This window comes from Carassius gibelio, chromosome B5 (genome assembly GCF_023724105.1).
Source record: "Carassius gibelio isolate Cgi1373 ecotype wild population from Czech Republic chromosome B5, carGib1.2-hapl.c, whole genome shotgun sequence".
NCBI lineage: Eukaryota > Metazoa > Chordata > Actinopteri > Cypriniformes > Cyprinidae > Carassius > Carassius gibelio.
This window is the reverse complement of record NC_068400.1, coordinates 12,400,595-12,413,865: the sequence shown is the minus strand read 5'-3', so window position 1 is coordinate 12,413,865 and position 13,271 is coordinate 12,400,595. Positions and strand designations below refer to the sequence as shown.

The 13,271-nt window shown below is 38.4% G+C and overlaps 2 protein-coding genes across 2 annotated transcripts in view; one reads left to right on the top strand and one right to left on the bottom strand.

Moving 5' to 3' along the window:
- The first annotated feature begins 41 nt into the window (after positions 1 to 41).
- LOC127957893 (E3 ubiquitin-protein ligase TRIM39) lies at positions 42 to 4,338 on the top strand. Its single transcript, XM_052556590.1, has 8 exons — positions 42 to 429; positions 1,090 to 1,177; positions 1,305 to 1,858; positions 2,001 to 2,096; positions 2,489 to 2,722; positions 2,810 to 2,948; positions 3,069 to 3,095; positions 3,226 to 4,338. The coding sequence occupies exons 2-8, from the start codon at positions 1,111 to 1,113 to the stop codon at positions 3,771 to 3,773; spliced, it is 1,665 nt and encodes a 554-aa protein (XP_052412550.1). The 5' UTR covers positions 42 to 429; positions 1,090 to 1,110; the 3' UTR covers positions 3,774 to 4,338.
- A 2,073-nt stretch (positions 4,339 to 6,411) lies between these two features.
- The window catches only part of kcnv2b (potassium channel, subfamily V, member 2b), a 172,954-nt gene continuing 166,094 nt past the window's right edge, over positions 6,412 to 13,271 (bottom strand). Inside the window, exon 3 of the mRNA XM_052556592.1 lies at positions 6,412 to 6,421. The gene's annotated coding sequence lies outside the window, so the exon portion shown is untranslated. The remainder of the gene's footprint in view (positions 6,422 to 13,271) is intronic.

Genomic DNA, 13,271 nt, shown 5'->3' with positions numbered 1-13,271 from the left:
ACAACACATCACAGGAACCACATTTTCCACAGATCTCTTCACTTGATTGGGATGTTCTTTTTTATTCTAGACTACAGGGCAGTGGCTGTAACATCGAGCCTGTTTCGCAGCATTAAACACATATTTATACCGATCATATCAGTCTCCGAAAATTTTACAAAAAGAACACAAACAATTGCCTTATCAGCTGCCATACTCTCTTGCGTCATCAGAACAGGGTGTTCAACACACCACCGTTTCCGTAAAAAAAAAACGTTTTGCACCGTTTTTGTCGGAGCTGAACGCAGCTCTGAACTGAACACGTTTTATGAAGTTCCTTTCAAGAGATTACGCTGGGCTCCCGTATTAAATGGACATTTACTGGTTATTTTATCATTAACTAGGGAGTTTATTGTTTATATATCTCGTGGATATAGCTGATATTTACAGGTAAGTGATATAAATATAAGACAGATTGTCCTAAACAGTTTCTAATCGAGGTGTACTGGTTTATTTATTTTTATGTCAAAATAGAACAAATTGTGGGGAAAAACCGGTTTAAGCATGTCAGCTACTTTGATTGTCTACTAGACTGAAATGGTGTTAGAACTGTGGTCATTTCTTGGTTGATAATCGTGTTTGGCGTTTCTGTCATTTTGTCACAAGATATAAACAAAGGAAAGTGAAAGTACATGAATCTGCATGACAGAAAACAAACCCACTACACTTAGAGGTGAAAATCTACATGAATGTCGAAATACAAGATTATACATGATATTATACTTAGTAAATTAAATTATACTTGTTTATACATCATCTGTATCAATGTTTATTTCATGGAAGTACATGTTTTTGGGATTCATTTTCTTCATTTCTTTCCCTACAAAAGATGAAACAATATTAATATAGATAGGCTACCTATTGATTACAGACATAAATTGATATGATCCTAATAAATAAAAAAAACCTTATTATATAAAATGTATTTAACATAATTTAAACCCAAGTGATCAAAAATTATTACAAGAAACAAATATAGGCTTAACTGGTTGATTCATATCAATCGTTGATCATAATTTAAACTGTACATTTTATTTTTTTATTGTAAAGACTTTGAAGAAGGGAAGAGCAATGGCAGAATCGTCACCAACATCACCAGAAAGAAGAGAAACCAGGAGACAAAGTCTAACTGATCCATGTAAGTCAGTAAAAAAACATTTGTTTTAATTATTTTGTAATGAATAGGCATAGGCACAATTTATATTGGTCTATATTGGTTTAGACTGGTATTGTAGGTGATTTATCTTCTTCATTTCTCTTTCCAGTCACGTCATCCTCCCGTGGTCGACTGACTGAGGAGCTTCAGTGCTCTATATGTCTGGATGTGTTCACTGATCCAGTCAGAACTCCATGTGGACACAACTTCTGCAAGCCCTGTCTGAATAAGTGCTGGGACAACAGCCAGACCTGCAGCTGTCCTTACTGTAAAGAAACATTCAGCCAAAGACCTGATCTCAAGATTAATACCACACTCAGAGAGGTTATAGATCACTATAAGAAGAAAACGCCTAATAAAAACGCTGAAGTTTTGTGTGACATCTGTGAGGAAAGAAAGCGGAAAGCCCTAAAGTCATGTGTGGTGTGTCAGAGCTCTTACTGTGAAACTCATCTGGAGCGTCATTTGAGAGTGGCAGGTTTAAAGAAACACAAACTAATTGATCCTGTGAGTAATTTAGAAGACACTATATGTCAGACACACGAGAGACCTCTGGAGCTGTTCTGTAGAGATGATCAGACATGTTTGTGTACGATGTGTGCTCTGTCAGATCACAAGAACCACAACACTGTTCCTCTAGAAGAGGAGAGTGAAGAGAAGAAGGTAGAAGTTACTAATAAACTGCTTTGAGTCTACAAAATATAATGACAATTATATCTAATAAAAAGAGAGTTGATTATGAAAACATATTTTTTTCTTAGAAGACAGTAAATCTCTGTTATGGTAAATGTTTCTGTGTCTGTAGACTCAACTGATGAAGACACAGAAAGACATGGAGCAGATGATCCAAGAGAGAATTGAGAAGATTCAAGACATCAGACACTCAGCAGAATTTAGAAAGGTGAGTTTAAAATAATCAAATTAAACTTATTTTAACATTTATTATACATAATTGAGTTCAGGTCCTCACAGAGAGTTACAATGATTCTTTCTGCAGGTTATATTATTGTACCAATACGCGGTGACAAGTGACTGTCTTCTTTAGTGAGTCGATGCTTTTGATACCTTTGCTCAACCAGTTTGATCAAAAACACTGATTCATTCAGAAATGAATCTGTACTACGAATCTGCTTTGTTTCAGACAAATTCTTGGTCAGAGCAATTACAAAGTAAATGGTAAAAGTAATTAAGTGGAGCGATAAAAAAAAAAAAAACACACTGAAATATGAGTAATATAACATTAACTGAATTATCAAACATCACTAATCATTTGTTGACTGACTGATTGAGCAGAGAAACACAGAGATGGAGAAAGCAGCCCGTGTTGAGTTCTTCACTGATCTGATCCGCTCCATTGAGAGATGTCAGACTGAACAGCAGGAGATGATGGAGGAGCAGCAGAAAGCAGCAGAGAAACAGGAGAAAGAGCTCATCGAAGAGCTGGAGCTGAAGATCTCTGAGCTAAAGATGAGAAACACTGAACTGGAGCAGCTCTCACACACTGAAGATGCCCTCCACCTTCTACGGGTCAGTCAACATCTCTCTGATCAATAATGATGCAGTATATGACACTCACTACTCATGCTAAAAGATTTCTCATCCCTCCTGCTGTAGATGTTCTCATCTCTCTGCATCCCTACAAACACCAGAAACTGGCCTGAGATCAGCATGAAGACTGATGTGAGTCTGGAGACTCTGAGGAGAGCTCTGACTCAACTGCAGTACACTCTAGATGAGAAACTCACTAAAACTGGTAATCAATGTCAGAATACTGTTCACCATACAGCCATATACTTTTATAATCTTCTAATATCTGTAATGAAGAATGAGTCTCAGCGATCTTCTGATGTTTTGTTGTTGTGTGTCTCTACAGAGCTGCAGAGGATGCAGCAGTATGCAGGTACAGAGAGCTGTCACACTACACTCATTTACATTCAGTATACCTCATTACTGCACTACAATCTGATTATAACTATTCATATTAAGAACAACATCATCACAGAATTTATTGTGTTTTTTTGTTTTCTCAGTTGATGTGACTCTGGATCCTGATACGGCTCATCCAGAACTCATCCTGTCTGATGATAGACAACAAGTGAGATTTGGAGATGTTAGACAGGACGTCCCAAACAATCCAGAAAGATTTGATTCATGTGTCTGTGTCCTGGGAAAGGAGGGATTCTCCTCGGGGAGATTTTATTTTGAGGTGCAGGTGAAGGAAATTACTGAATGGGATTTAGGAGTGGCCAGAGAATCCATTAACAGGAAGGGAGAGATCACACTGAGTCCCAGTGATGGATACTGGACTGTGGTTCTGAGGAATGATGATGAATATAAAGCCTTAGATAATCCCTCTGTCTCTCTGTCTCTGAGAGTGAAGCCGCAGCGGGTCGGTGTGTTTGTGGATTATGAGGATGGTCTGGTCTCCTTTTATGATGTGGAGTCCAGCTCTCATATCTACTCTTTCACTGGTCAGTCTTTCAGTGACAAACTCTATCCATTTCTCGGCCCAACATTAAACAATGAAGGTGAAAACTCAGCACCACTGATCATCACACCTGTCATTTACTTTAAATAAATTTACAATACTAAAATTAAATACTAGATGAAAATAATGCTTTAAATATTTTGGTGTTTCTATGCAAAGTATGTGAATATATTGTTATCAAGTATGCAAAATTTTAAATGTAAATAATTTGCATAAGTAAATGAATGCTAACAGCAGTCATTGAGGAGGAATGGGGTGCTCTACTGGAGATTTCTGGAAATTACTGCTTCTTGTCTATGCTTGTATTATTGCCAGACTAAAATGTAGAGAGAATTGCGATTGATTCTTAAATTTAAGTTTATGAATCAGGTACTTTAAAGTATAGTTTAACTTTGCTTTGTTATGTCATGTCACTTCAATGACTTGCACATATGAAATAAATGAAATCCACTGGAGTGGCCAGAGAATATCAGAGAAGATGGAGATAGGCAAATGTTCCAAAAATAAATGTAGTTAGTTAGTTAAAGGTGAAACAAAAAATGAAAAAAAAAATGTAATTGAATCAAAGTGACACTATGTTGATTCTACATCCCTGCTATGGAATTAAATGGCTGTTTGTTTACCAACATTCTAATAAAACTGTGAAACTGTGTAATTCTTTATAATTCTTTTTATTCTAATTTCTATAAATAAATAATGAAAAGATCACCTCAGCTTCATATATTTTACACAAAGTTGTTCTTGTGTATAAATAATACATTGTTATCCATTTTTATTTAATATAACCCATACACTTAGTATTTAGGGGTCAAGCACCAGAGATGTAATGGTACTACGGAACTAGTAGCAATTTTGTGGGCCCTTGGGTGGGTGGAGGGACAAAGACCTGGGAGAAATGTTTTCTGTTCAGATTCCACTGCAGCACTAATGGGAATTAAGTGCAGGAAGAGTGACGCCAGACCAGATTTAATCATTGAAAATCTGAATGCACAAAATCGGGTTATAAAAGTGGCAAATATAGTGGGTTTATGTGGGTGCCAGCACATGTAGGGATTCAGTGGAACGAAGAGGCTGATGAGATGGCAAAAAAAAGCTACACATAAGAGTGAAGTTGATTTGAAAGTAATATATGGAAGAGTTGAGTGCAAGAGTATTAAACAGCAAAAATAAAGCAAATATGGCAGAAAGAATGGGAAGAAGGAAATAAAGGCAGACATTACTTTTTAATTCAGCATACATTAATGAACACATCTGTAATTAGGGATAAACGACCATGATTTTTCATGGCTGATTCCGATACCGATTTCTTTACAAGCAAACTGGCTGATTCCGATACCGATTTCCGATTTTTTAAAAATCTTTAAGCAACAAACAAGAAAGAAGGAATGTGTGCATAAACAAGATGTTTATTTGGTGTTTAATAGGCCAAACTGGCTTTTGGCTATTGAAAACAATAACCGTAACCATCTGAAATTAATGGCAGTAACTGCACAGTAATACAAACATAGATGGTAAAAACAGTAGCATTTAGCTTTTATTTTTGAATTGGGTTGAAACTACATAGAACTGGCCTTAAATTAAAAGATTAACTGTGACCATGTGAAATTGAAGGCAACAACTGCATAGTTCTACAGTCCAAACACCACAATCAACACACATTCAGCATCAGCATTCAGTATTTTAGTTTTTAAATTTGGTTTTAAATTTAAAACAAGGACTTTACCAGTGAGACTACATAAAAGTATGCTATATAAATATTATTCCAAAATGTTAAAATCAAATAATGTTGGTGCGAATAAAACAAAGATTCAAAGTGTTTCATTAAAATGATGTTATTTTATCAATTTAAAAAAATTTAATGATTCACATCAATATTTTTTTACTTGAGCCAATGAAAAATAAACTATTACTAAAACTATTGTCTCAAGTTAAAAAATATAGATGTGAATCATTACCCTACATTTTTTTAATTGGATGAATGAAACACTTTCAGTGTGTTACAGCAGGTGATTTTAAAATCAAATTCAGTCGATATAATTTTAAGGTAAAATAAAAATAATCATCCTATACAGAAATGACGTTTACTTCTGGCTTTCAAACATGTATGCAAGTTCTAGTTTACAAAAAAAAATTCAGCTTTGTCACGGTTTAGTCCGTTTCGTTTCTCATCCAACACGTGAGAAGTTGAGCTGAACATCCCTTCACTGTCTCCGCGTGTGCAGGGCACAGGTACAGTACGCTCGCGCAGCCTCAGTGATCGCTGGAAAGGTACTCTTATTTTGTGCAGTCCGCTTCCTGCTATCTGTGGCTCAGACGTGTAGCTCAGCTGCCCGTGTCCTGCGCACAGATTTCAAAATACTTCCACACAAATGACATGATAGCGAATGATTACAATGCAGTCTGTGCACGCGGGCGCATTTCTGGAAAAATCGGCTGATAAAAGACCAAAAACCAGACAATTGCCGATCGTGTATTTTAAGCAAAAACTGGCCTGTTCCGATTTATGGCCGGTCAACCGGTGCATCCCTATCTGTAACAATATAAAACAACCTTTGTAGTCACAGGAAGAAGGAGGTGAGAACCGGCAGACATTCCAATAAAACTTTAATAACAAAACAAACACAAAACAGCACGACATGACGACTGCCGCGCACAAACAAAACACAAAATAAAGCCTAGGCCTGGTCCTCTCTCATCCTTTACTGTTTTTTGTTCTTCTTTTGTATCCTTCCGATCTCCTCCGTGGGACTCAAACCGGTGAGTGGAGCAGATGTCGCTCATTTCCCAATCACTCCACCGGCCTCGCTTCTGTTCCCACGGCTCTTGGCCACCCGCTACTTGTCACAAACCACCATCGCCCCTCACAGACCGGGGGGTAAGCACGAGACTGTGCTCTAACCCCCACGCCCCCCACTCACTGTAGCTGCAGGAATCTGGGGGTAAGGACAGACAGACGAGTCGAGATAAAAAAAGATGGAAGGATGAGGAGCGACAGTGACGAGAGAGGAGAGAAAAAAAATGGTTCCGTTTCCCAGACACACTGCCTCTTGACCTCCCCACCCCCCCCCCCCACCCCCACCCCCACCTGCTGTATGAACTCTTCCGTGGTGCCTGGCAGTGGCACTGGATGGCCCTCCGCTTTAGGGCAGCCAGCAGGAGTCCCCCGTTCCCTGCTCCTCCCCAATCATGGCGTACGGCAGCAGGCTCCGGCCTCCTGGTGTACAGCGCCAACTCCTCCACTCCCTCACGGAAGGCAGCCGCCCCTCCACATTGCGGGCGGCTGTCAGTGAGTTCGTCCGTCCCCGGCAACTCACTCCAGCCCACCGCCTCGAGCGTCCACGGCGGCAGACTACTTCGCCCTAAAATAAATCCAATAAAAGCCCAGGCCTGGTCCTCTGTCATCCTTCATTGTTGTCGCTCCTCTTTTATATCCTTCTGATCTCCTCTGTGGGACTCGAGACCAGTGAGTGAAGCAGGTGTCGCTCATTTCCCAATCACTCCACTGGCCTCGCTCCGTTCCCACGGCTCTCTGCCCCGCCCCACTCCTCACAACATCATTCACAAGATTAGAGAGGAGGGATAGTGTGGTAATCAATAGATTAAGATTGGGTCATTGTGCACTGAATTATGGGCTGGCAAGCATCCAGATGGCAGATGTTTGTGTGGTGAATTAGAAACTGTGGAGCATGTAATGGAGTGTGAAATTCTTAGTGCTGCATGAAAACTGCATGTTTTCTGATCTGTTGGCATCCGGAGTCTCATATTTATCTTTAAAATCAATTCTTGAAAATAAGGAATATGAAACAATATTACTCCATAATGGTCTTTATTTGAGGATTTAATATATGAGATAGAGTTCTTCAGATGAACTGAGGAGGGAAACAATACGCCATTGAAGTGTCTTAGCTACCTCAAATCACACAAGAAAGTGGTGTGATGGCACCTGTTTTTATACAGTCTATGGATGGCATCATAGACTGTATAAAAACATGGACGTAGTGTCCGTGATGTCACCTCCAGATTTCTGAAGGGCAGGAGCTGGTTTCTGAAGTCACGCCCACCTAGCTCGACGGCAGTGTCAGCAACGCCAATTCACCTGTCACTCATGCGGCCACACCCTTAATTATGCAGAACTTTAAGCCTTAATATAATAAGAGTTATAATAAAAAATTCACCCCCCCTCACAGTTGTCATGTAGGGCAAAATTAGCTTTATAGACCAAAAGCTTTTTTTAACCAGTGGGAAGTTGCCACTTGGATGGCACCTACAGGTGTATCTCAGTAAATTAGAATGTCGTGAAAAAGTTCTGCAGATTCTCGCAGATGTGGATGTTGATCTCTCCTCTTTCTGCTACCTCCTGCCGATTCCTACTGACAAATAGATTGCGGATATTTCTCAGTAACCTTAAAAAATTTAACTGCCAATTCATCCCACCCCCTTACATTTTCCGAATCCACGATTGCATTTGGCTGCTACATGGAGATAGTTTGCTCAGCTTTATAGACGGCGAAAACTCAATGATTATCTGGCAATAGTCACAGAACTTGTGCTGTCTTATGACGGAACCCATTTCTACACTACCACAAGTCATTCTCAGCCAAATGCAAGGTACATGTTGCTCAGTGGAATCAGTGCCCCTGTTGGGGTACCCTGAATGCTGATCTTCACAACCACATATTTTTTAGTTGTTGCAACATATCGTGCGCAATCTGCAGGTCAGTATCTCACTCGACCATCTCATGCCCTCAAATTAATCCTGCTATAATACCCTGTCAAGAACCAACCCAGGTCAAATCAACTAACTACATTCCACGTTTGGCAACCACCAATCCAACATCAGATTTCAGGAGAGAATGTTTCTCAGTCTCCAGTAACCAACAGGTCTGACGTAACTTCAACAGAGGAAATTAAAAAAAATTTAAAACTGATCCTTTCGGTTGCAGGGTCAATCTGCAGTCTGTCGTTCTGAGGATGATGCATATTCGGCAGTGGGAGCCTTTGGTCGCAGTGGGAGCCCTCCATCCGATGCATCAAACCACGCCTCATATTCAGTCGCAAGGGGGCTCTCCCTTCCAGTGCAGCAGACCCACAGCTCCCTTCGGATGCAGCAAGAGTTCCTCAATTGATATCTGGCATTGTGCTCCTCTCATAGTGGTATGGAGGGCTCGCCAGTAAGGTGTTGCGAGACGCAGCTCTTATCGAACACTGCACGGGGTCTCCTGGTTGTTTCTTCACCTTCTCTCTTCTCAGCATGCATATTTTGGGGGGCAACTAAAATTTTGCTCTCTGGCTGGTGTCCTATGCCTTTAAGCTTCTTTTAGGAAGTTCTTTGGGTTTGGGCTATGTTCCGGGCCCGTGAAATTATGTTTTATTAACAAGGTTAGAGAGGAGCATGATCAGATAATCATCCAATTTGGCAGAGGAACATCTCGTTTAGCTATCATCAACCATCTTAACTAGCACAACAAGTGTATATATATATATATATATATATATATATATATATATATATATATATATATATACACAGGTCTTCCTACCTCTGTCCTACAACAGTTTTTTGCTATCCCTCCTCCACCCCAACGCCTCACTTCTAATCTATTTTTATCCCAAAGTAGGGATAGGGGGAGTTTTTTGGGTTTGGGCTATGTTCCAGGCCCGTGAAATGATGTTTTATTAACAAGGTTTGAGAGGAGCATGATCAGATGATGAGGTGCATCTCGTTTAGCTATCATCAACCATCTTAATTAGCACAACAAGTGTACATATCTGCAGGTCTTCGGAGAAACTGCATCACAGCATCGATGTAAGCTCTCCCAAAGGCTGTATCTGATCTTTGAAGACAGCATAGATGTATCCTTCGCTGCCTTTGATATCCCACAATCCTGTGCTTTCCATTCCATTGACATTTAAGCCAAAAACCAAAGATGGCATCTGAAACTTGCGGCCGGTGGTCCTTTCGTGTTAAATTTACGTATTTGATCAACGTTTTCCACTTTTTATGTCATTTCTAGCAAGAAATTAATATTGCAGTAATTGAATATCCACTTAGTTATCACCAAAGCTCTCTATATTTTGCTGTAGATCATTAAACCATTACTCTGCCTCAGAAGTCTGTCCAAAATCTGTTTCATTAGGTGCCTTTGTGCAAAAATGCTGCCTGGAAAGTCATTGCCTGATATGGTTGAGGCAGCAAGTCACCTGATCACGTTTTCAGATGAGGCCAAAGTCAGAATGCAGATTCAATGATGTATGCTAAGCTATGCTAAAAGTGCTATCCCCAGACTCATAGATTTGCTGAATGGATTCAAAAACGTTAAATTTATTAACTCTGGGGGACTTGGAGAATGGAGAAAAAAGTGGAGTGTTCCTTTAACAATGTTTTACTTTTTAATAAGAAATGGTTAAATCGAACCATACAGTAATTTGAATATTTTAATTTCAAAGATTAAAGTAGATTGCTTTTGCTGATTATAGACAGCAACTGATTCTTTTAAAATTGTATTAACAGATGTGGTGAAACAATTACATAAATTACATTTACAACACACCCGTTTGAATATAAAATTCATTGTAATGTTTTAAAAAAAATGGATTCAAGGATGACACACGTTTTTGATAGGAGTAAAATGAATATCCACTAACATGTTTGCCAAAACACTTTATACAAACCGATTCCAAAAAAGTTGGGACACTGAACTAATTGTGAATAAAAACAAAATGCAGTGATGTGGAAGTTTCAAATTTCAATATTTTATTCAGAATACAACATAGATGACATATCAAATGTTTAAACTGAGAAAATGTATGATTTTTAGGGTAAAATAAGCTGATTTTAAATTTCATGGCATCAACACATCTCAAAAAAGTTGGGACAAGGCCATGTTTACCACTGTGTGGCATCCCCTCTTCTTTTTATAACAGTCTGCAAACGTCCAAGAGACAAGTTGTTCAAGTTTAGGAATAAGAATGCTGTCCCATCCTTGTCTGATACAGGCTTCTAGCTGCTCAACTGTCTTGTTGCATCTTCCTCTTTATGATGCACCAAATGTTTTCTATGGGTGAAACATCTGGACTGCATGCTGGTCATTGCAGTACCCGGATCCTTCTTCTATGCAGCCATGATGTTGTAATGTGGTCTGGCATTGTAATGTTGGAAAATACAAGGTCTTCCCCGAAAGAGACGACGTCTGGATGGGAGCATGTTGTTCTAGAACTTGGATAAACCTTTCAACATTGACGGTGCCTTTCCAGATGTGTAAGCTGCCCATGCCACACACACTCATGTAACCCCATACCATCAGAGATGCAGGCTTCTGAACTGAGCACTAATAACAACTTGTGTTGTCCTTGTCCTCTTCAGTCCGGATGACATGGCGTCCCAGTTATCCAAAAAGAACTTCAAATTTTGATTCGTCTGACCACAGAACAGTTTTCCACTTTGCCATAGTCCATTTTAAATGAGCCTTGGCCCAGAGAAAACGCCTGCGCTTCTGGATCATGTTTAGATATGGCTACTTTTTTGACCTATAGAGTTTTAGCTGGCAACGGCGAATGGCACAGTGGATTGTGTTCCCTGACAATGTTGTGATTCCATGTTGTGGTTTCCATTACAGTAGCATTCCTGTATGTGATGCAGTGTCATCTAAGGGCCCAAAGATCACGGGCATCCAGTATGGTTTTACGGCCTTGACCTTTACGCACAGAGATTGTTCCAGATTCTCTGAATCTTTGGATGATATTATGCACTGTAGATGATGATAACTTCAAACTCTTATACATTTTTATTTGAGAAACTCCTTTTTGATATTGCTCTGTAACAATTCCCCGCAACGCGTAGGAACTACATAAATAAAACAAAGGGAGGGCGAACGAGTGTATAAAGGAGATTGCACAAGCCAAATTAAATAGCCAAACCAAGTTTATTATACATTCTATATCACAGCAAACAAACCCAAAACAAGATACAATTATTCATGTGTGTCTCACTTTCAACATTTGATATCTATATTCTATTGTGAATAAAATATAAGTTTATGAGATTTGTAAATTATTCCATTCCATTTTGTTCAGACTTTGTACAGTGTCCCAACTTTTTTGGAATCGGGTTTGTATATGAAACATGTTTTATGAGGTCATGCTAGGTGTGATTACCTTTGATTATCTTGATTCCAAAAGTGTGAATTTCAGGAACAAAATGTAATAAATCTTTAAAATTGGCCAAATAATGTAACAATTGCATCATATAGTATACGTAATATTTATTTTTGCATTTGATTTGTTTAATTATTACATTGAAAAAGTACACAATCTTTTGGTCATCATACAGTACACACAATTAACCATTGACTGCACCGGATGATAAAAAAAAAAGGTTAATTCTGAGGACATTAACCCATGTCTTCATGTATGCAATAGTAGCCTCATATATAACATGAGAAAATTCAAGTCTTCCCCATTAGAAGTGCTTCTGAATACCAGACAGGCAAAGATAACAGGCAAAAGCGCAAATAGAAAACTCTGATTTCCCACATGGAAAGAACCTATATGAGGATATATGCACATATAAGAAACCTATATGCAGTTTATATGCACATACAGTATATGCTGCATATATATATAGCATATACAGTATGCACATATATGCTAATATATATGCTGCACATATGCCACATATAGGCAAAGTTGAGGTGCATATATGTGCATATACATGCCATATAGGTCTCCTGTATCGGTTCTTTATATCCACATATAAGCCCTATACATAAAAGATATGTCTCCTACTGTATATAGCTCATTGCAGGATCTGGTCATTTTTTAGCTCATATCTCACTTTGGCAACTGTCATACATGATGCCTAGCTCATATTTTCTGTTATTCAATAACTAAGAACTAACTAAAATAAAATTATACAAGAACTTATGTATGTGCAAACACGTGAAATTGGTAACACATGGCATGTTATGGAATTTAACTATGACAATTAAATGAGAGGAGATGGTAAGCTATGATGTCTACACGTTTCCCTGAAACATTTACAAGGTCAATTCTTTCTTGAATGAAGATAGTGGAAAAGAAAATGTATGACAAAATGGTTTCATTGGTTTGTCCTTTCTTTTTATTTTGTCTGTACTATTTGATTGTTCTTAAGTAAATAAATAATGCAAATTTCTATATTTTGGGCTTTTATTTATGTTGCCCAGTAGCTATGGATTTTAAAAATGTTACTAATATATAGGTAAACATATAGGTGAATATATAGGTGCATATGTACGTGCATATATGAACCTATATAGGTATATTTATGCACGTATATATGTACACATATATGTACACATGTATACATATAATATATGACAACCATGTCACATATATTAAAAACCTATATTAAAACATATGCTTATATAGATTAGATTATTTCTGTGTGGGTTTTAACATATACATTAATTACAAACAAACGATCTCTCCATATCAATTGCAATCTGGTCAGGCTGTCATGCACTTCCATGTGACATCTTTTTAAAGGGGGGGAGGTGAAATGCTCGTTTTCACTCAATATCCTGTTAATCTTGAGTACCTATAGAGTAG

Bases quoted from the DNA above. Each gene is read 5' to 3' on its own strand.
- LOC127957893 (XM_052556590.1), top strand. From the start codon at position 1,111: ATGGCAGAATCGTCACCAACATCACCAGAAAGAAGAGAAACCAGGAGA. The intron at 1,859-2,000 runs GTAGAAGTTACT...CTGTGTCTGTAG, and splicing joins AGGAGAGTGAAGAGAAGAAG to ACTCAACTGATGAAGACACA. The intron at 3,096-3,225 runs GTACAGAGAGCT...TTGTTTTCTCAG, and splicing joins GAGGATGCAGCAGTATGCAG to TTGATGTGACTCTGGATCCT.